General features: G+C 32.0%; 1 protein-coding gene across 7 annotated transcripts in view; it reads right to left on the bottom strand.

The window, feature by feature from the left end:
- Nucleotides 1-23,943, bottom strand: part of Rbp6 (RNA-binding protein 6) — a 1,719,762-nt gene that overhangs the window by 197,308 nt on the left and 1,498,511 nt on the right. For all 7 annotated transcript variants that reach the window (XM_072525972.1, XM_072525971.1, XM_072525970.1 and 4 more), the window contains one exon: nt 12,555-12,637. In XM_072525972.1, the coding sequence (XP_072382073.1) occupies nt 12,555-12,637 (83 nt within the window). The remainder of the gene's footprint in view (nt 1-12,554; nt 12,638-23,943) is intronic.

Below are 23,943 nucleotides of genomic sequence, written 5' to 3'. Positions count from 1 at the left end.
TATTATTGTCTGGAACAAGCATAAATCGCAAAACAAGTTTGAAAACTATTATAAACACTGTAAATTACGAGAACGGCAAAAACGATGTTTACTCGTTCAGGCACACCGCTAGAATCTTCTATGATGATTCTACGGCTATTAAACGTAAATAATCATAAGTCTAATTAATAATTGGACAATCTTTCTTATCATTTATTTTCTATTTTCTATAAAGTTTTTCTGTGAATTTTCTAAATATTTACATACCACAAAAGCCACAATCTTTTTTCAAACAAAGTAACTGCTGCAGTAAATTCTAGACAATATTAAAATGACATTTCATTAGAACAAGAATCGGAAATTAACAAGTGGAAATAGTTTCAAACCAATTCCAGCAAAACTGTTGGTGGAATTCAATGGTCCTGCGGACTATCTTGCATTCGGTGGCTCTACTTTTAAATTGTACGCTCTCGAGAGGTTTGTTTAATTTCGTGATTATTGTTTTCGTCTGGTAACAACAAGTATGCGGTTTTGAATTTTTATTTTCCGCCAGTTTTGTTTTAATTAACACAACGGCTGTAACAAAGAGCATTTTATTAACATGAATAAAACTGTTTATAAAATATATTAGAAATGATAATGTAAAATTCCGCTTAATTATATATATAATAGGAATACTCATTCTCCGACGCTTCTCTTGTCTTCCCTTGTCTTCCCTGAAGACAAAAAAAGCGTCGGTCGACCACCTACAAGATGAACTCACGATTTAAGAAGACTCAATAAAAACTGGATGAGAGCGGCGCAAGATAGACGGGGTTGGAAACATGAGGAAGAGGCCCATGTTCAGCAGTGGACTCTTGAGGCTGGATGATGATGATGACTCATTCTCCATAATTTAAGTAGTTTTTAATTTTTTTTTTATATTTTGTATTTTGCATAAAAAATTGTTAACTGTTTATCAAAGATCAAACATAATTGCATTGTCAGAGTGATATTTTAGTGGATAGTATATGGGCAAATCATTATTTGTAATAGATGTCTTACTGCGCATTTTTGGGCATTGTGACTGGCTCTAAGGAAATGTACAAATTAGGATAAGTAGTAAAGGGTTATACAGATAATACCAAATCAAGTTTATAAAAAGTCTTACCAATACTGCTTCTGCACACACACTCGCGGTATTTATAGGCTTTCACTTGGGTTGTTCCTTGTACGGGGCAGCTGTATTTACCAGTTTCTCAACATGATTGTAATGATTGTAAAATTGTAGTAAAATGATACTAATTACTACACCGAAAAATGACATGATTTTTCGCATGTAAAAAATTTAACATACTGGGGGCTGGCGAGAAGAGTTACGCCACTGGGATAGGGTATCAAAATAGTGAACTAATAGCTATTTAAAATCTAAAGAAACTAAAGTCTAAAGATGTTATATACTTGGCTGAAAGCGCCACTCTTGGGTAAAGAGTACCCTAACTACTTTCTTTATTAACCTAAGGTATTTGCCATTTAGGTGTGGATACACCTGTTTGAGGCCCGAGGAGTAGGGAGTCTCTTCATCTTTGATTAGTACATCACCTATCTTTAAAGGATCAATAGCGATGTTCCACTTACTCCTACTTTGTCTTAGTAGCATATGATACAAGCAGTGGAAGTGTAAGGCATCTGAGAAATGTAATTTTATTTATTGATTGAAATGTATCTAATAATGATCAAGAGAGATCAAGGGATCAATAGGTCATCCAGTATTTCACTGTCCCAGTCTAAGGCAATGACCAGAAAAGTTGTAAGAAACATCTTGAATGTACCATAAAAGATAAGAGTTTTCCTAAGAAGTCACACATCCGAGAAACATATGCCCATAATTTTCTTTTCGCTAAATGAGGCGCCTCTTCACAAACAGGAGGCTTGAAAGAGAAATAGTCTTGATAAGGTGACCACTTAATACCTAGGACCTTAAAGGAGTTATTAACTAAGTTAAGATTAACGCTTGAAGTGGAGCCCAGACTAAATTTGTTTGAAAAGGCTCCAGAATTTAAACATATTTTATAGAGTTGAAAACCGTGAGTGTTCAGAAGCAAGCATACTCGTTGATGAGAATAGAGTATGTGCAACCTTTCCAAGTTATTGGCACTGGTCAAGATATTGTCGATATTTGTAGAACTTTTTAGAGTAAGAGAGGTCACTGAGTGCGTTGTTTAGTTAGCAAAAATTTGAACCTGAGGAGCAGTAGACAACAGAGGAGGGCACGTTACATTGACGTTTACCATATCAGGAGGCGGCAAGACAGACTGAGCCTCCAGAAACAGAATATTGTTGGGAACTACAGTAGCTGATGTTACTTGGCCCTCTACGAATGGTAGGGCCACGGTAACAGAAGAAAAAGCAGGTTCGAATGAATGTAATGAATTAGATTGTGGGATGGTATGAGTAAGAACAGTTTGTCTTAAAAGAACTTGGCAGCCGTAACAGTACGAAGCTGTGAGAAGAGTATTTGATTTCGTGGAGAAGATATGGACTTATTCCGAGGAGGGATAATTTTCAATAAATCGAAAGGTATACCACCTTCTTTACAAGGGGTTGCAATTGATAATTATTCAATAGATTTTTGTGTTGGAATTTTATTTTAATGTAAGAAAGTAGGAGTGAATATGTTCTGAGCTTGAATAGAGAGTTTATAAACCTGTCGTACATTTAAAGTATTCAAATTTTTAGGTTGAGATATACCTTGAATTTGTATATGAGTTGGGGGAGGTATATTTGTTAATTCCACTGACACACCGCAAGGAGGCGGTACTAAATTTAAATTCGCAATACCTTATGTAGGCAAATTGACAGTTTTCAGAATTGGTGCAGAGACTAAAACATTTTGTGTATGCAGAGCTTGACTTGACACTAAAGTATTGGATTCTTGCAATATTTTTGGAGGGGTGAGGTTTGTTTATTACTACTTATTTATTATAATTGGTTTTAAGCTAAGAAGTTTAAGCTTTTGCGATCCTGAAGAACGTGTTTTGTAATGGTAGATGGTTTTCGGAGTTTATTGGCCATAATCTTGTTATTATTTCTCATGTTCGCAACAAAAAATTCTGTAATAAAACTGTATAATAATATACAAAACAGATACAAAAACGGGTAAAAATATATAAATAAACCAAACTGATGCTATATTATGTATAATTATTTTTTCTACTCTATTATTAGTAAATTGTATATTATAGTATTTTTCATATAAAATGCGTGCACATCATTTAAGATTTACGACGTCAGAATCCCACAGCGTTTTACGAAGATTTACGACGTCAGAATAGTTAGTAAGTGAGGAATTTTTAAAATGTGAACTATTTGTCAAACTACTATATTAACAGAAAACACACTTAGTTTTAAGATTGCTGCAACACACTAAAATACATAAGAAAATATTTTAATACAAAATTATATATTCTAAATTTTAAACTTACATCTTTTAGAGCAATAATAGTAAAAACGTCCCGCCATTATTTCTTGTTCAAAACAATCTATTTTATATGAAAGCTTATCAGTTTTCTACAGACTATTTAGTTGTTTTGGCATAGCACAATCACAATAGACAAGAATAATTAGTTTTTTAAAACTATTAAATTAAACTTAATATGTATTTATAACTCCAATTTATTAATATATAATATATTATGATCAAATTGTGTAAGAAATCAAAACATAAACAAAATTCGTTCTCTAAAAAAGCGGCAACACTTTAAACAATTTTGCCACACGCTGAACTGTTAAATAATTTGAAATATTCCTGTATTAGTTGCGTACAATTGTCAAATATATTTAATTAAAATTATTATTTTGTGGAATATTAGACTTAAAGAGTTATTTCATAAAATTTATAATATTAATAATAACAAATGTTTTTGGTTATTTAATCAATATAATTGTAAAATTCCCAATTACATTTTTCTGATTATTATACCACGTTGACGCCTATGAAAGATCGAGCAGTTCCATATGGGTTTCGTATTATTAGCTGTGTTAGGAAAATTTGAATGAAATGAACTCTAAGGTTGACGTTCTGGAAATTTTAAATAAAAGTGACGTCACTTTATATAAATTGTGACGTGCACGCATTTTTATATGAAAAATACTATACCTACTATTTGGATGCTAAGTAAATACATCAAAACAGATAGTGACACGTAATGACTAGCAAGTAATAATAACAATTACGCTTCAGTTCTATAAAAATGTGTAATATTACATTTAGTAGCAGACCACCCAATATTATGCAGTTAGCTGCGAACACTACCGAAAACCTATTACCAGAAAAATCTAGAGGAAGATATGAACAGGTATATCAGCAATTTATGGATTGGCGTACAACAAACAATGTAAATTCATTTTTTAAAAACGTACTCTTGGCTTATTTTGGAGAAACCGCTAAGAAATTTAAACCAACCTTATTATGAGCAATAAATTCTATGATAAGAAGTGTTATAACTTTGAAAAATAATGTTAATATTGAAAATTACCCGAAATTGCAAGCCCTTCTAAAAAGGCAATCAGAAGGTTTTAAAAACAAAAAATCTAAAATTTAACAATTACTTGTTAATAAAGGTATGTTATTTAAAAGTATAACATAAATGTGCCTACTTGTAATACTTTTATTTTAAGATTATTGCAATTATTGGAATATGTGGTGCTCGTAGGAAACAAGAGTTAAAAAATCTTAAAATTTGTGACAATGATGATTTAAGTATCGTGTTATTGGTTAAAATTAGTGATACGAAAATCAAAATATGTAGATCTTTCGTTATTTCCGGAAATTTCTATAAAATCTGCAAACAATATATAGAAATTTGACTACAGATTAGCTATCCGCAAATAAATCATTTTTTTCTTAATTATCAAACAGGTAAATGTACGAAACAGGTGGTAGGATTAAACAAAACAGGCGGTGTTCTAAACAAATAGCCGAATATTTAAAGTTACCAGATGTCAAAATGTACACAGGTCACTCTTTAAGACGAACTTCTGCCATTATTTTGGTAGATGCCAGTGGTGATTTAATGGCTCTTAAACGACATGGCGGATGGAAATCTTCAACAACGGCCGAAGGATATGTCGATGAGTCAATAAATAATAAGACGTCAACAGCCAATAGAATTATAAATTCAACTGAAAGTAATTTACAGACCTTTAAATACACTAAAAATACCAATGTTTAAAAAGAACACACCGTACAGTTTACGTCAACTCACCATTCACCACGTATTATTGAACAACCGCCAAACTCGGATAAGGGTTATAGTTATTAGTTGTTATAAATAATTGCCAAAATTTTACAATTAATTATTATAAATAAATGTTTAATTTAATAATTGTTCCCGAATTTTGTTAAATAAATAAAAGTTACTTGTAATACTTTTTATTCTTATAAATGAAAATAATCGTAGAAAAAGTATAGTACACAACTTGAGTTATAAGCTGATTACATGCTTGTAAAATAACTAAGCTCGCTGCTACGCGGCTCGCGCGCAACTTTTTTACTCGCATGTAATAAGCTTCTTACAACTCTCGTTATGTTATATACTATTAAGTGGGTTCTATACAAAATAAACAGTTTCATTACATACTTTTAACTATTATATGCATGGAAAAAGAATTCTGATTGCGTTTAACATAAGTTTCACCCATTATTACTCCAATTTTCTTAAAAATTAGAAGTGCTGTAGAAATGGTGCTAATGTAACTCAGTCATCGAGAAAAGTTAGATAAAAGCTTTATGCACTTGTTAGTAACAGGTCGCTTAAATTTCACTTCGGTCCACCGGCTTAACACGTTCAACAGTAAATTTAATTTTGGGGAGGACTTAAGAGAGGAAACAAGATATTACCCGGAGAAAATTATATAGCGTCCTGGATGGCGACAGGTAGACGCGTAATTTTCGTCCAAGGAGCTGTAGTTCTAACTGCATTCCGCTCCGGTAATAAACACCTAACGAATGCAGTAATCCTTGTCATCGTATTAAACCAGCTTTTAATTAGAAGACGAAAATGCGGATTAACAAGTTGGAAATGCTCTACATCAACTCTCGCCTTAATTAGAATGCAATGGTTAAGAGACGAAGAATTTTATAGCGATTCGCCAAGTGTTGCAAAACCAATAGACGGAAAATAAAAAGAAAGCTAAGTACCGGCTTATTTAACAAAAAATATATAAAGGCTGTCCAGAGATACTGTCCATAAAAGAAAACTAGAAATTATGAAACATAATTATGTGCAATTTAACCATCCAATATAGTTATTTAGAACAATTTACAATAACTTATAAGTCAACTGTTCGTACCCTTCTTCTACAATTGAAATTAAATTGCTGGTAAACAGGAACCTAAGCATTATATGAAAAGTTTAGATAGTATTTAAGCTAATAAATTATAAAATTAATACATTAAAATTAATTAATCTTTTTTACAAAAGGAATATCCTTATTACTAAACAAATTTGTACAAAGTTTACAATGTATATATATATATATATATATATATATATATATATATATATATATATATATATATATATATATAAACTTTTTTAATTCCTGGTTTTGCCGGTCTGTTATAAAGAAAACTCTTATTTATTGCTTAAACATTTCGGCTATTTGCCATTTGCAAGAAGCACATTAATTAAATAAACATTACATAATACACTTTATATTTTTATATCCGCACTTTTTGCTAATTTGCGATGGAATTCCAGCATGGAGCTCTGTTTCATATGACTTATCCAATTATTAGGTATGGAAAAGGCTTATGGTCTATAATGAGTACTGTGTCACAAGAAACAAAAAATGTCATCTTGAAGATAATCCACCTATTATCGATGGGTTTTAAAATTTACCAGAAGGAATATTTGCGACAACTTAAAGAGACCTAAATTCTTGGTTTGAAGGGACCAAAGAAACAGAACAAATTATGACAGATCTAAAAATATGGTGAATCAGTAAAAGAAGAACAAGAACGCCTAGTAGAAATATTGGAGACTATTTAAGTTAAGATAGAAGAGTCATTATTGAATATTAGTAACATAATTAATTCAGAGTAAACAAAAACTGATAAAAAATACAATACATATCTGGAGTACAATACTAACCTTCTGACCTTACAGATTAATGGCCTTAAAAGATTTAAGTAGCTGAAATGAAAATGTTACGGTGGAGGTTGGGTCTGTTGTCCTTAAAAGACACAAGATTAGAAAATATTTGATTAGCGAAAGAACCAGGATGACTTCACACTTAAAAAATATTCACGAACAAAGACTGTAATCGTTTGGTTATGTTAGACGTAGAAATAACAATTTTGGAAGACGAATAGAGTTGTTAAAAGTTGATGAAAAGAGAGGTTACGGAACACCGAGGAAAAGATGAAAGGATTGTGTCGCAGAGGACTTGAAAGAGAAAAGTTTAGGTAAAGAAGATACGATCGACATAAATCAGTGAACAAGTAGTAAGAAACAGCAACTTCTAAAAAAAGTAAAAAGCTAAGGATGAAGAAGAAGAAGAAGAATGGTTTATAGCGGAGTCCACAAAATAGGCCAGCATGCTGCGTGGTGTCAATGATGCTTATAAATATCAAATGAAGAAAGAAAATACCAAACTATACATATGTACATAAAATAATAATAACAATAAAGTTCAATATTGATATAGTTCACTTGAATATCAATATCACTCAATACAACAAACCCTAAATAAAAGTAACAGAACGGAACCTACTACAAATTCCAGGATTAGTTAGAATCTTTGTCGAGAACCAAGCAAATGAGAATTGGAAAAAACTAAAGCAATCCGCAATATTAGACAATTTTAAATTCCTTCCACAAGAAGGATATCCATAAATATACTTGGAGCGTAAGAGGTCAACGATCCCTCATAAATTATATCATAGTAAATGAGGAGCTTTTTTACAAAACTGCATAAATCCACTTTTCAAAAATTTTCAGGAGACGTAAAAACGTGCTGCAGCTGTTGTACTAAAATTTTCGAAATTTCAGAGAACATAATCAAATTGAGGTTAGACTTAGAGAAATAAAACGTTAATTAACATTATTTTTATTGATTTGCATTAACAAAATATAGCCATGTGTCTGTTGGAGATATCGCGTTTTGTAAAAAAAGATGGGAGATATTAACTTTTGTCAAATTAACAATATCTTAGAAATACAAAATATTAAACGGCACCCACTAAAACAAAAAAAAAAAATCAGGAGTACAAACAATTTAGATGTGAACATTTTTTGGCTCATCTTCCAAGCAATCACACTCGCCATCATGGTAGTTGTGGGTTTCTGGATTTGGATCACTAGTAACTTTGTGTTGAAGAGCATTAATATACCAATGAAGATCAGGGATCTCTTTCCAATTTTGTCCAAAGTGGGTTTGCAATAAGTGAAGGACATCTTTTTTTTTCTCTTCAGTGACGGAATGAGATAGTGGGATTTGGGGAAGAGCCTGAAGAAAATCATTTTTATTTTTTTTTACAATGCTTCTAAAAGGTTCTGTTCCACTATCGAACCTATAGTTGGCGCAGCATTTTATTTTGGTTGAAGTATGCCGGTCCCTTGTTTTGATTTTCTTAATAATGAGGCGTTTGGTTTGGCTGATTCCTTTTATTTTTTGATAAATCATTTCAAGGCTTTTGATATCGTATATCACCCAGTCTTGTCCCAGTTTCTGTACAGAACCAAACTCCTCGTAAATAGAAGCATACTCTTCGCTCGAGATGATGGTATCAGTTTTTTTCAAGCGCTTCTCCACACGGCCAAAAGCTCGATCAGCTGGAAGAAAACTGTGGCCACGAGTCGGAAAGGTGACATGAATTTTCTGTACATTCTCTGGAGCCTCATTTTTAAGCCAATGGCACAAAAGATGAACAATATGCGCATTTTTATTTTGGCCAGCGCAACCATCACAAAACAACGATACTGCAGAAAAAGACGAAAGATCTTGCCTTCTTAAGTGATGGATGAGTGCAGATCCGATTTCATTTGCTCCTCTGCTTCCCTGCGTTTCATTCCACGTATAAAATGTTGGTGCCTTTGAGTCAATAGGCACACAGCAAAATGCATAGAATGCAATTTGTCGGCGATAAAAGGCATCGCCGATTGGAGTTTTAGGGAGTGGATGCACTTGTTGCAAATCAAAAACAAAACTATAAGTATCACTGGGAACTTCCTTCATTAGTTTGTAAAACGCATCCGCTCTCAGCTTGTGAATACGAAGTTCAGTCATTGGACTAATTCTTTCAAATGAACCGCGAGCGTTTTGTTGAATAAGAAATTTAAGACGAGTGCACGTAGCGCATGCGTCTGTAGCTGGAGAGGAAAATCCAATGTTAAAATCGGTTACAAAAATACGGTGAAAACATGAATAACTCACGTGAAAATCGGCAGTGTAAGCATCCTTAAACATTTTATATAACTTATTTACACTTAACTCTGCTGAAAGGTAAACTCTTTTACTTTTTCCTCTTCCATAATGAGATTCGACACAATTTAGTTTACCAAGAAATTGATGGACTGCTTCCTTTTTGGCTCTGAAAAAAGCTTCTCGTCGATAACCACCTCTATTTTCTTTGGGCAGCAGACCTTGATTGACGACCTTTCCAATCCGCAGTAGTCGAGAGGCAGGTACACTCATTGAAAAAGCAAAAAACTTTTTACACACAGGAATCATGCGTTTCTGTTTCTGACTATTGAGAAAAAATTTCACAGAAACCGTTCTTGTGTGAGTTGCAGAGACAGGCGTACCACTTCCCCTTCTTCTTTGGGGCTCGAAAGCAGAGATATATTTCATCAAAACAAGATCTTGTTTCTCTTTACCCTCTGCCATGTAGACTGCTTGTCGATTAAGTTTTATATCATCGTAGGATACCGTAGCACAACGAAGATTTTTCGAATTATGGGCACATGGTCTGGTCTTCTGTTTTAGAAACACTAAATGAGGATCACTATCGTTGTACTTCATAATTTTTGAACGCCCTCTCTCACTTGTTTTGATGGATCGTCTTTTTTTAGATCCCACCGATAAATTAGTAACAGTATCCATCTCAAAATAACACGCAAAACACAGAAAACAACGTTGACATACAACGAATTCACAACATCCCGTCTCATCGAACGGAAAAGTACTGATAATCTCATACAGCGTGGCCACGCGTGGCATGGCCTGGCTACGCTACACACTGTCAGTGCGACCCGTGGGTAGTTTTAGAACTAACGAATATTATATTTTGTTTCACGAATCAACATCTAATTCTAGAGGATGCTTTTAAATCCAAACAAAAATAGTAGAGGGATAGATCTGCAGGCCGGAGGATTTATGCAGTTTTGTAAAATAAAAATTAATTTTAATGGTTGGCTAAAGAAGGAGATGTTAAGTTTTGTATAAAAAAAGAGTGAACATGGGGTAAAGGTTTTTAAGTGGATTAATTAAGTTTTGTGGAAGAAACGTGATTTTGAGGCTCCTTTTAAATGGGAAATATTAACTTTTAACACATGAGACTTATACACAAGATCAAAGGCAGATCAAACTCTCGAAATTCAACAAAAAATGTATTTTAGCCGGAAATGGATTTATGCAGTTTTGTAAAAAAGCTCTTCAAATGAGAAGCTGAAAAACCTTACACAAGAAACTAAGGTCTATAGATACAGCGACATCTACTTAGACCGCGTCTTATTGGAAGAACATCAGTAGATAACTGGAAAATAAAATGAAAACAAAACAATCCCATTCCAAGAAGAATATAAAGTGCACCTACTTTGAAAAAGATACATAAGAAATCTATATAAAAACAGGATAAGTTAAGATCTATCACGGGATCCAGCTAACAATTATATTATTACAGAAAGTGAAAATATTAAAATTTATATAGGTAATGCAGCAAAGTAATTAATAGACAAATACACCTACAAAAAACTAGGATTGTGAAACGAAGACCTAGAAACAACGATAAACGAGATATATAATTATTAACGTATGTATTTATATGTATTTTTTAAGTGTAAATTAAGTTTATTTTAATAACTAAACATAGGAAATTAAGTCTACATATTTAAGGTTCATAATGAATTTTTATAGAACGGAAAGAGGTCCATGATCTTCGAAAGTACGTAAATTTTATTCTTGCATGTGCAATAAGCCTTTGGACTGTCTCTAAGTCCTCTTACAAAATTTATGCAAAATTCTTTGCCTTAGCTGATCTTCATTTTTGGCTTTCCAGCGATTATTATACATCATTCGACTTCGACATTCGAAAATAGACCAAAACTTTTCTATAGGCCTCGCCTGAGGCATATTTATAAGGTTGTCGCGCTTGGGAACAAAATTTATATTTTGAGCAGTTAACCAATTTTTAGTTCTCCTGGCGTAATGGCATGACGCTAGGTCGGGCACAGAATGCCCCCTGAGATGGCACAGAATACTAAAATTTTATCTGCAAATTTCACTTTTCCCTTAAACCTAACTTCTGTACATCTTGTACATTGCCTGTATAAAACCCGTCGTTGCCTTTTATTTCGGAATTGGATAAAGTAAAATACTTTTCATCACCAATAATGAGAATTATACAAGATAAATAAATACGTCTTAATGCACAGCAACATCTAGGTATTTTTTGTAACTAAGTTGATGTGTACTTAGGAGCTTTTTTAATTTTATATCATTTTAAATTATTTCTAGAAATTGTTCTACTTCAAGCATTATACATTCGGCCAACATTTCGCATAGTCTGACTTAATCTCTGTTCCCGAGCAGGAGGTAAAACTCTTGATCTTACATTTTTGGGCTAATTAGGGCATAGTATACCATATTTGCACTCTTTAATTGTCTGGTTAATCGTTGACATAGTAATATTTTGGGCACTAAAAATTCTTACAATATCGCGTTTTGGTACATGTCCAACTAAACGATAAATACTTTGACGAATATTACCCTGCACGATATCTTAACGAACCGTATTTGTGAAAACTGACATTGTTTATATCGTTTAAGTTATTTACTAACTTTGGTCTCCAATGTCAAATTATTCCAATGCTTCCTACCAACAATAATTTTAAATCTAAAATTTGTAAATCTAAATTTAAAATTTTCATAAAATTTTAATTCTAAAATATAGGGACATAAATGTTATTTATAACTCCTACCTAATATACACGGTAAAAAAGGTTTGTGCACGCTCTTAAAGTGGCTATTTGCAAATGCTCAATTGATTTTCACTGATCATGGTGTGATAGAGCGAAAACGTTCTAACGAAAATTGTAAACCGTTTATGTATTTGCACCACTTTAATACTTTAGTAATTTTATAAACATACCAATTACATCAAAAGTTTGTTTAGTTTAAGTTATTTTAAAGCCAATCATAAAATCATTTTTATAATACAAGTTATAATCACAAAAACAAATTAATAGTGTTTAAATGCCTTCCTAAACAAATTTATAAAAGTTTCAAATAATTTGAATAAAAGTCATAGCCTTTATAACTGTCACAGTGAAAAACATTTATCAATTTCAAAAATGTATAAAAGAACTTACCATTTTATTGTTGATCTCGTGGAAGTGAATTTCACAAACTTTATCTACAACGTCTTCACTTTGAAATGTGACAAATCCGAATCCTGAAACAAAAAGACCTTTTTAGGGAATGATTGACATGTACACAGGAAAACTGTTTAAATTTAAAACTCCTCTTTCAGTATTTCCATGCAGACAATTGAAAGGTCATTAAATTTATTACATTTGGAATGTACCGATGGAATTTATAGTTTATTTTCATGCCAGCAAATTTGTGTTGTGAATTTCAATAACGCCGGATTATTTTTCATGTGTCAACGAGTGACACACTAAAAAAGAAATAAATACAGACCGTCGTATTGTTGTATGAAATGGTCCGATTTTAAAAAGGTAATTGTTGAACGATATTATAAACACTATTAAAATAAAGCAGAAAATTATCTTTACTGAAATGTTTCCCTTTTATGTTTGTTATTTTTTCACCGCCTTTTAGATGTTTTCCTTTTTCTTGTTAATTTCTCTCTTAGCATAGTTGCTCTCTTATTATTGTGTTTATAAATTTCAGCATTTCGACTCATCCAGGCAAGACTGTACTCATTTTTTTAAGTTTTCAAATAAAGCAAGATAAAGCTTTGATTAATGCAAATAATCGGGGGTTCTTATTTACTAAATTGTTTTCATATTCTTCCATTGTGTTTAACGTATTGATCTATTTGTGCTTTTAAATATGTCAATTCTGTTTCTTTATCTGGTTTTTGAATGAGTTAGTACAATATTCGCTGGAAAAAAATCGGGAATATAAATAATACATACCATCGTTCTGTGAAACTGTATATATGCTTAAAGTAAATACAGTAGTTAAATTAAAAAATTTTAGAAACAAACAATATTGCAGTTCTTCGTCGTCAATGCTTGCAGTGCTTTCATATATTTATCATGTATCAGAATAAAGAGTTCTATAGAAGCCATGGTACAAAGTAGAAATTTTTTCAGTATCGCAAATCCATATTAACCCAGTTAACTTCTTCTTATCTATTGGCAAAAGATTTGTGTATACAGAATGACGGTATTGGATTTTTGTTTCGATACAGTGCAGCGACAACCGCTGATACGTATTTCGACCTCCTTAGGTCTCGTCAGAACGGTATAGTCACTGCTCTGAACCAAAACAAAAATCTCTCCCGTCCTAGACAATAGTTATTAAAATAACTATATACGGACGTAACTACGCCATCTAAAAACAAAAAGAGAAATCAAACGATTTCTACCTAGCGAAACCGAATTCCAATCTTAACCACTGTGTTTCCTAAAATTTGCGAAACAAACAGCTGGATATATTACTCGGCAAGGGAATCTAAAATTGCATTCCACATGACGTTCATCCTGGTCAAAATTCGTAGTGAATTCAGTTTCTGGTACTTCAAACGAAGTAAATAATAAAACAGAATGACGGTACTAGATTTTTGTTTCGATACAGTGCAGCGACAACCGCTGATACGTATTTCGACCTCCTTAGGTCTCATCAGAACAGAACAGAACAGAAACTGAATTGACAGCCGTTGCTTCATCTTGATCACCTTGTTTGAGTTGTTGACTAAATTTATCGCATCCATCGCATGTATCAACTGAGGGAGTTTTGAATCCCAGGTTAAATTCAGTATTGAAAATTTTTTTATAAAGACCCATCTTGGCAGTTTCTGCTTTGGGAACTCCATCATCTTTACATTTTGCCAAATATAATTTGTACATTTTATCCTTATTTAATTCAGGTTCATAATTTTAGACACCCTTGCACTAATTAATTGACGTAAATATTTGTTTTCATTAGAAGTCATGTTAATTCTAACTTCAGTAGAAGCAATAAAGTAAAATAATAACAACAGTACCCTCAACTAAGTATCATTTAATGTAGAACTGGAGCTACGGTTGTTTACCACTACATACTATCGTGTACGCACGTATCTATGGATATACTACTGTTTACCTCAACTGACTAATGGAGTTGCGGTTGTTTCTAAACGCCATATCTAGGCAACTAATAATGCTGGATGTACGATTCTTTTCCACCAGATGCTATGAAAACCTGACAACAAGAACGTGGTCTTAACTCCATTTCGGCAAAAATTGGAGTTACGACTGTTTACCTCCACGGTACAGATATACGTTAAGCTTTGCAGACGATCAAGTAGTGATTATTGAGTGGATTAATGAGTTGAGCGAGGGAAGGCAGTGAATACTGAATAGAGTGAATGCTGTAGAATCCCTGACTATATATATATATATATATATATATATATATATATATATATATATATATATATATATATATATATATATATATATATATATATATAATTTTGAAGTCGCTTAGTATATAAGAAATATTTTTATCATTCAACATCATATAAAAATTGGATCTGCGAGTTATATTCATTTTAACTTTTTTAATAAAGCTTTAACATAAGAACAGTACACTATATAGAACATTCTATAACCTTAATTTGTTTTTTGTCATATTTTGCATTAATTATGTTCTACAAAACACTAGCAAAAAAATATTAACCAACCCATATCATATCTTAAAAATCTATATTAGGATATTTCCCCTAATCTTAAAATTCTTTGGGCATACTAAACAGTAAATATTGATTCTAGTTAAAAATGTATGATAATATATCGCTTACGTTGATTTGGGGATAGAAGATTTCTCGTTTTCCATTTATTCAGTTCACTCTAAAAGATAGGCAATAATTCATCTTGAGATACTTGCGCGGTAGTTTCGATTTACGAAAAAAAAAAGGAGAAAAGGAGGAAAAAATATATAAAACCCCACGACTTAGAAGTTTCATGTCTATGTCGCTACCGGCGAATGTTCATACACAATATGCGATCAGGGCCGGAGTAGCAATTTTTAACATACGACAGTATCTCTTTGTTAGGAATTTATTTTTGACACTAATTTATTATAAGTGTTTGGTGGTATCATACAATATATAAATGTCTCGTTTAATGGACTAATGTTAACGATGAAATTTATTTACTTACAATTTTCTAAAATTATTTTCTATAAAATGTCTTTAAACAAGAGATTTTGACATTACATGGTTCTCGACGTGTAAATTACTTTCGGCCAAAAATGGTCTATTACGATTAATTATTCTCTTCCTAACTAAATACTTCACAAAATAAAAAATGAAACGAGACATACACGTGATCTTTTAAATTATCGTATCATTTAGATGTCCCTATGAGTGACACCCAAGAAGGGTGTCATTAGTGAAGAATTTATTTTCTATTTACCTTATGGCATATTAAAAACACACAATTAAAAGCAATATTTTAATATTTTTATAAAAAAAAGAGTTAAACAGAGTATTACAAACAAACATCTAATATATCAAGATAATCTAAAACATTTTTGGTCACATTTAAAAATTTTATCTTCTAAGTTTTTCTTGCTGTTCTGTCAATATATCACCCTCCTTATCTCTTTACTTCTTTTGTTTGAATTATTTTCTGCTTTTATTAATTTCTGGTAAAATTTTCTTGTCTTTATTGCGTTACTTAGTTCATGTAGTACTTGTAGTTTTTTTGTTAATATTTGCTCTGTTCTTTCTGCGGTGGATTTTTTTTCTTTTTGGTGTAGTTATTTATCTTCCTCCACTGTGTGTCGGGTTCTGTGCCTCTGTTGCATCAGTAGATATCTGGTTTCTTCTGTTATAATCTGACATTCTTTATCAAAACAATTATTTGTTCTTGTTCTTCTTTGTTTACCTTTCATGCCTAGTAATTCTTCAGCTGCTTCGTTCATTATGTTTCTGCACCCTTCCCACTCTTTATTTATGTTTTTATGTTTAAGTCTGTTTTCTATTTTCATGTTTATATTTTGTTTATTCTCTATTTTTGTTCGTATCTTTGAGTCCTTCTACATTGTATCGTTTATACTTAGAACCTATTTCCATTTTTAATTATATAAAATTCTGGCTCTTACCCTACTTTTGATACAATACTAATCAGTATACATGAAAAAATGATTATCCTTTATTGTTTATAAATAAGGAATTTTCAACAATAGACCGAATAGCACAAAACGACTTAGAACGAGATTCAACAATATACACAAACAATAATACGAGGAAAATAACAATACCATACATAAAAGAATAATCAGAAAAACTTAAAAGAATAGGAAAGAAATTCAATATTTCAACAACATCCAAAACAACAAACACATTGAGATCTATTTTGTCCAAAATCAAACCTAACAATTAACATGGAAGACAAATAATTGTATTTATAAAATAACTTGTGAATGCGATCAGTTTTATTTAGGTGAAACATCAAGGCCATTAAATGTTAGAATAAGTGAACATCTCAAATATCTAAACACGCATGGGATAATGAATATAGGGTTCAATGAAATGATTCAAGTATAGTTCTAAAAGAAACGGATGATAAAAAGAGAACAATCAAAGAAGCGGCTCTAATTATGCTAGAGACATAATTAGAGCCTATACCTCTTATGAAAGAGGTAAAAGTTATTTAAAGGCAAATACCAGTATTAGTAAGTCAGTAACATATCGAGGATACATTATTTATGTTTTTTTTTAATAACAAACATATAACATCAGAATTTGGTGTTTATTGAGAGTAAACTAAATGTAAAACCATATACTTACCATGTCGGGATAGTATTATGAGTTTTTTTCCTGGTTTTTCCCCTATGATTTACTACAGAATCACTAACAGGAGAATTTTAAGAATTTTACTCTCATCATGGCATGTGTTTGTCTTTTTAAAGACGAATTACATGCTATGTTTTTTTTCTGACGGCTATTCTCAAGTTAAAGTTGATTTCATGTAATCGAATGAACTATCTTACAAGTAAAGTCGTCCCAGAAACGCAACTTAACAATATTGGCAATATAATTTTAAAGTTACTATACATTTTAAAGTCTACTTTAAAATGTATAATGTCAATATAAATGAGTCTGAATTGTCAATATGTCTGTCTTGCTGCAGACATTACCAAAGATATGGTCGTAATCTTATTTCGCTCACTGATCTTGTAAAATACCTGGCCTTTAGGTTTTTATTTTTCGTAGCGCTGAGAAAAATATCCCATTTAAATGTATTGATACGATATGTTTGGGATACGTTGATTGGGTATTTTTGTATGTTGAGAGCCTCCCGATAGAATATTAGTGTATAGTAGAGAAATTCTACTAAGTATCTGTGTTTCTTTAAATAAATTTTAGTGGTTTTCATTTGTGGTGGTGTGTTTTGTAACGCTGCTACTTCTCAGCCAACAATAAACTGCTCGTATTATTATTTCTCTTCTTAGTTTTGAATGGTGAATGTAATTGTTGCGTAAGTATGTATGCATTGGTGTCAGTATACTTTGTGCCCAAGTTTTCCGTTGAATTCTCGTTTTAAACATTTAAACTTAAACATCTGAAAATGATATCTCTTTTCTGTCCTCTATTTCCATGATGAATTAGGTCTTAGGGCTTAGGGAATTGAGGAAGCTTAAAAAATTATACTTGCACATAGGCTCCAGATCACAAAGTTTTCACATTCCGAAATCAACAAAATGGTTTTTTATCAGGTGTAAAGCTTTTTATTCGAACTTTTCCATTAAAAAGTCGGCAATAAGTGGACTTTTCCTGCCGCCCTATCAGTTTTTTCGTAAAATTAACAATGCCATTGCATGTTGTGGTACTGCATTGACAAGAGTCCAGAAATATGATTTCGTTTTAAATTTTATAGTTATTGATTTACATGGTATAAAATTTAAACTTTAAGTTATAAGATCTGTTAAATTAAATAAATATCAACTGAATCCCTACTAAAAAAAAATAATCGAATAAATAGTTAAATTTCCGAATCTTTAGAACATAGAGAAAGACAAAAAACAATAAGGAATAGCTAAGGCGAAATCCATAAACTACTTTCTTAAGATTATTTTATAGTAAGTATAAGTTAAGTACACATGCTCGTCTTCCCTACTGCGGTCCTGACGTTAATGTCCCAAAACCGGCATTTTGTATACGTAATGAGATTTGGGAAAGATATGTGGATGTAGATGGATCTGTCGAAATTTTAAGTGAGAAGAGGTGTTTCATGTATTTTCTGATCCGGGGGATTGTGGCTTGAAGACGGTGTTGTGTGTTTGCCTGATTTGAGTGTGTGAATTCCATAATGTGATTATTCAACACCTGGGAACTGATGCCGAACGGGGAATAAGCTACTCAAGGTATTTGGGTGTCGCTCCCAATGCGGAGTATTAAACTAGTAGACGAACAACGTTTGTATTTTTTAAAATATTGCTGTAATCTTGTAAATTTACGTGATTTAAAATAAAAATAATCGTTTTCTCAGTATACAATTTTTAATTTAGGAATTAACACTTTGTAAAATGTTTAAAAAATATATAGATATAGATATGTTTTTTTTATTTTCGTTTAAGTTTTTGTTTATATGGTCTATTAGACGGTGGCGGCACGTGACTTCAGTATGCGGGTAGGCGACACTCGACACATATACCTTTATACATATAATATATATATATATATATATATATATATATATATATATATATATATATATATATATATGTATATATATATATATATATATGTAAATATCTATGTATATATATATATATATATATATATATATATATATATATATATATATATATAAGCCGTTCATAAAGCTGGCCATTACACTGGCACTTTTGACCCCATTTGAATTTGCAAATAAGATAAATGGGTTTTTACTGCCTTCAGGATATGTCTTGGCGAGTTTTGATGTTACTTCCTTGTTTACCAATATCCCTCTAGAATTGGTAGTTTGTATTCTCACAACTAATTACCATCTGACTGAACAGAACTGTACAATTCCCAAAGTATTGTTCCTGAAACTGATTACCTTTTTATACAACAATACATATTTCACTTTCCAAAATCAATTCTACGTCCAAATAAAAAGAGCACTACCTTCAGGATATGTCTTGGCGAGTTTTGATGGTCCTTCTTTGTTTACCAAAATCCCTCTCGAATTTTTAGTTTCTATTTTGACACCTAATTACCATCTGATTGAACAGAACTGTACAATTCCCAAAGTATTGTTCATGAAACTGATTACCTTTTTATACAACAATACATATTTCACTTTCCAAAATGAATTCTATGTCCAAATAAAAGGAGCACCCATGGGTGGAGCTACATCCCAATCTTTGGCAGAAATTGTAATGAACTCCCTACTTCACTACTGCACTCAAGAAGTTGGTTCCCCTTCATTGTAGGTCCACCTACAATTTACTGTCGAAACAGAAGAAAACAATATAGTGCCATTCCTCGACACCAATGTAACCAGACATGAGGATAATCCAGATGAGCAGAAGATTAACATCATCAAAGGTCTGAAAAACAGAATAAAAAGAATTTGTCATCCTTCTAACTACAATAAGAACATCAAGTTACTTTATGAGATTCTTAGAAAAAATTACTATCCTAAGATGCTGCTGAACAAACTGGTCTTCCAAGATATGCCAACGGCAAGAACACACCAAAGACAAACATTAGAAGGAGTAGGTGTATAAAAGATTAGGGACATACTTTACTCATCTGACATAGAGTTAAAAAACTGGATAACTCCAATGTAGTGTATTCTATTTCCTATGGTTCCTGTTCAGAAGTGTGTGTAGGTCAAACCAGCCAGAAACTCTCAAAAAGAATACCTTTGCACAAGAGTGATGTTGTGAGGAAGCTTACTAGTACAGCTTTTAGCCAACATATTAAGAATACTGGACACATTGCTAACTATGAAAATGTGGAAGTACTAAAAAGGGTTGACAACTAATTTAACTACATCCATAACTGCAGCTCTTCTATGAACTGTAAAAAAGATGTTGAAAACTTAAGTTGTATTTATTCTTTTTTGCTTCAGCAGGACTTGACTAGATGTAACAGGTTGAAAAATGGACATAACTTATCATAACATACACAGATGACCTGCTTGCACTTAAGAGCAGACTTCATTTCCCTGCTATTTTAGTTCTTTAAAAGATTTTTTCCAATTTCCATGTTATTGCATGAGGTGCAGATGTAAATATAATCTTGTTACATATGACATCTAGATATTGACAGAAATTAGAAACATTGTCATAAAAAAAGAAGAAAAATTCTTCTTTTCTACCTTAAACATGAAGATGCGGTTTTTGTTGGGTTTTAGATGTTTTTGTGTTGTATTTGTAAATATACCCTTTTGTGTTGTAATGTTTTTATTGAAAATTTTAAATGTATTTTTTAATATTTTTAATTAAATTAACTAAAATTACTTTTAATAAAATTACCTTTTCCAGGTAAGCTATAAAATTACTGAAATTTGGAAATAAAATTGTTAAAAGTTGTCTCTATTTGATTCCTTAAAAGTAGACAACCAAAATACATAACGCCAAAACTGTTCAAGAATGTTGCAGTTCGTGGTCTTCTTTACATGATCCCGTTAAATTTATCTATCTAAATCTTAAAAAATAGATCTGTCATACATCTGCCATCATTTTGAATTTAAAAATATAAAAAAAAAATCGAAGACAGTTTAATATCAAGTATTTTTTGACGACGGGAAAACAGTTCGGTTGAAAATTTCAAAAAACGTGCTAGAAATAACCTCCCTAATTTTTTATTTCCAAAATAGACTTTTACTAACCTAAAAAGCCAAGTACTAACAAAAAACCTTTATTTACTTTTTTTAATTTCACCATGTTTCGATTTTAAGTATAATTAATATGTACAAGGTTGCTATAATTCATTAGTAAAGACTCCATTGAAATATTAAGTACCTACCTACTTATTTTTAATTAATTTATATATTTTTTAAGAATATTTTCATATCATCTTTCTAAGAGTGTCAGTGACTAACAATCGAATACTAAAGCAAAGAGAACATTTACATAATATTATAAACTTAGAAACTTTGGGAAATATATCTGACAACCTTGATTTGAAAGCCGGTGTCTTTGATTAGGAGGCGTGTTTATGTTGGGAAATAGTGCCTAGATAAACCATAAAATTGTTTTAAATGTGATACGCTTATATCTTTTAAAATAAGTTTAACCAGTTTGTAAGTTTAACATAAATAATATATTATTGTGTTGAGTTTCTATCTTAATGTCTTAAAAATAAATAATTGTTTGTAGTTCGTTTAATGCAATAGAATCTAAAACAATAGGTATTATGTTAGGATTAACATCGAAAATATAATAAAACATGCACTTTTAGACCCTTAATCTCCCTCTCAAGTAATTCCGACGAGCAGATCCCGTAGCTACGTCTAATAATTTACAAATGTGTCGATACACCATCGCAACCGACAAGTTCCCAACGGCTGTGCTTCCCACAGGAAAGCATCGGTGTCGGTGGCGGTATTTCGTAACAAACCATGTCTAAAGAACCTCGACTCATAAATAACACCTGATTCATGACCCGAAGGACATACAGACAGTTCGATCCTAGCAACTGACACCCCTGTATTAATTAAAGGAGAACATCGACCTACCGATAACACGTTCTCCCATTGCTAGTGCCGTTCGTTCGTCGTAAAAGAAAGTTTGTTTTTTTTCTTTAGTCTAGTCATGTTAGATATATATTGCTATTTTGATACAAAACCACAAATATTATAGATTTGATAATAAAACATACATGATATTTAAAATCCACACGGAAAATAAAATTCATCTATAATCTTTTTCTAATGAGTGTAGAGTAATAAAATCTCATGAAGTATTCAAAAGCGCTACAGGGTAATCCGTCAATAATCCGTCAATAAATTCCGTCCGCATTGCAAAATTCTGTCGTTTCATAAAGAGCAGGTAGGTATCACCCTGTTTTAAGGGATTAGTCCATTGTTATCGACAGATAAACACTGAGCCAGAGGCGCGCTAGTGGGTTAATTGACAAAAGAATATGCATTCTTAAAAATCATATTAAAGGAAATAAAAATGTAATACAGCAGAACAGTGTTATTAAAAAAATATAAAATGTAACAATAAAATATATACGAGTCGAAATCGGGAAATACTCACAAACACACACGAATGAACTTTACATATTGAAACACTCGTGGGGAGTTTAAATCAATTTATTCACAAAAACTACAAAAACTTTACTGGATACGTTATTACAATTCTACATCACCATAGTCTTCATCCGAAGAACTGTCATCATCCCCTGGTGTTATAATTATAGGGTCAACCACCTGATCGACCAAGTTGTCCAGTTCCCACATTTTATCTTCCTCTTTTAAAACATGCTGGATTGCTTTTTGCCAGTTTTCTGATGTGATTTCCATAATGGCTTGATCAAACAATACCTTGACATCTTTCATTTTAAATGTGGTATTGTGCCTTGCAACATATCCTTTAACTTGTGCCCATATAAGTTCTATGGGATTTAATTCGCAATGATATGGCGGTAGGCGTAGCACAGTTACTCTATACTTTTCTGCTACATCTTCTACGGTATATTTTATGAAGCGAGATTTATGTTGTTTTACTACGGCTAGTAGTTCCTTCTTTATTGAATTCGTCTCAAACTGAATACCTTTATTTGACAGCCAGTTAATAATTTCTTGCTTTCTCCAAGCTGAAGTTGGTACCTTCTCTATGCGCCTTGAATGGTAGCTTGCATTATCCATAACCACGACCGAATCAGCTGGAAGAAATTTTAACATTTCCCCGAAGTAGTCTTCGAAGACATCCGAATTCATGTCCTCATGATAATCTCCCGTCCGACACGACTCAAAGCTTAACAAACCTTCTTTTAAAAATCCTTCTTCGCTTCCAATGTGAGCAATTATAAGCCTCTTCCCTTTTCCCGAAGGCACTTTAATACCCGTCGAAAGGCCTTCTATGAAAGCTTGGCGAGCACTTGTTACATTTTTATCTTGCCACATTTTTTGAACTATATAACCTTCGTTTATCCACGTCTCATCAAGATAAAAAATTTTCTTGTGCTCTCTGCGGTACTGTTTTATAGTTCTCAAATATTTTCGTCTCCAGCAAATGATTTCATCACTTTCCAGTAATAGTGCCTTTCGATTGTGCTTTTCCCAGGAAAAATTCATACTTTTTAAAGTTTTCCATAAAAGTTTACTGGATATCAAAGGAATATCGTTATCTTGGCTTATCTCCATTAGTATTTTGTCAAGGGTGGGTATTTCCTTTTTAAAATAAAACGAATGAACTTTTCTTCGAATGTCACGTTTGGTGTCTTCACCTAAGATTTTTATTGGTCTTCCTGATTTTCTCTTGCATGGACTTAACTGGCCTGATATCTTTCTTTCTCGCAATAATTTAAAAATCGTGGACTGTCCAATTCCAGTCATTCGGGCACATCGCTCAACA

Source organism: Diabrotica undecimpunctata, chromosome 3, assembly GCF_040954645.1.
Source record: "Diabrotica undecimpunctata isolate CICGRU chromosome 3, icDiaUnde3, whole genome shotgun sequence".
In the NCBI taxonomy this organism is placed as follows: Eukaryota; Metazoa; Arthropoda; class Insecta; order Coleoptera; family Chrysomelidae; genus Diabrotica; species Diabrotica undecimpunctata.
Note: the sequence above shows the minus strand (reverse complement) of the source record. Positions and strands in the feature narration are given on the sequence as shown.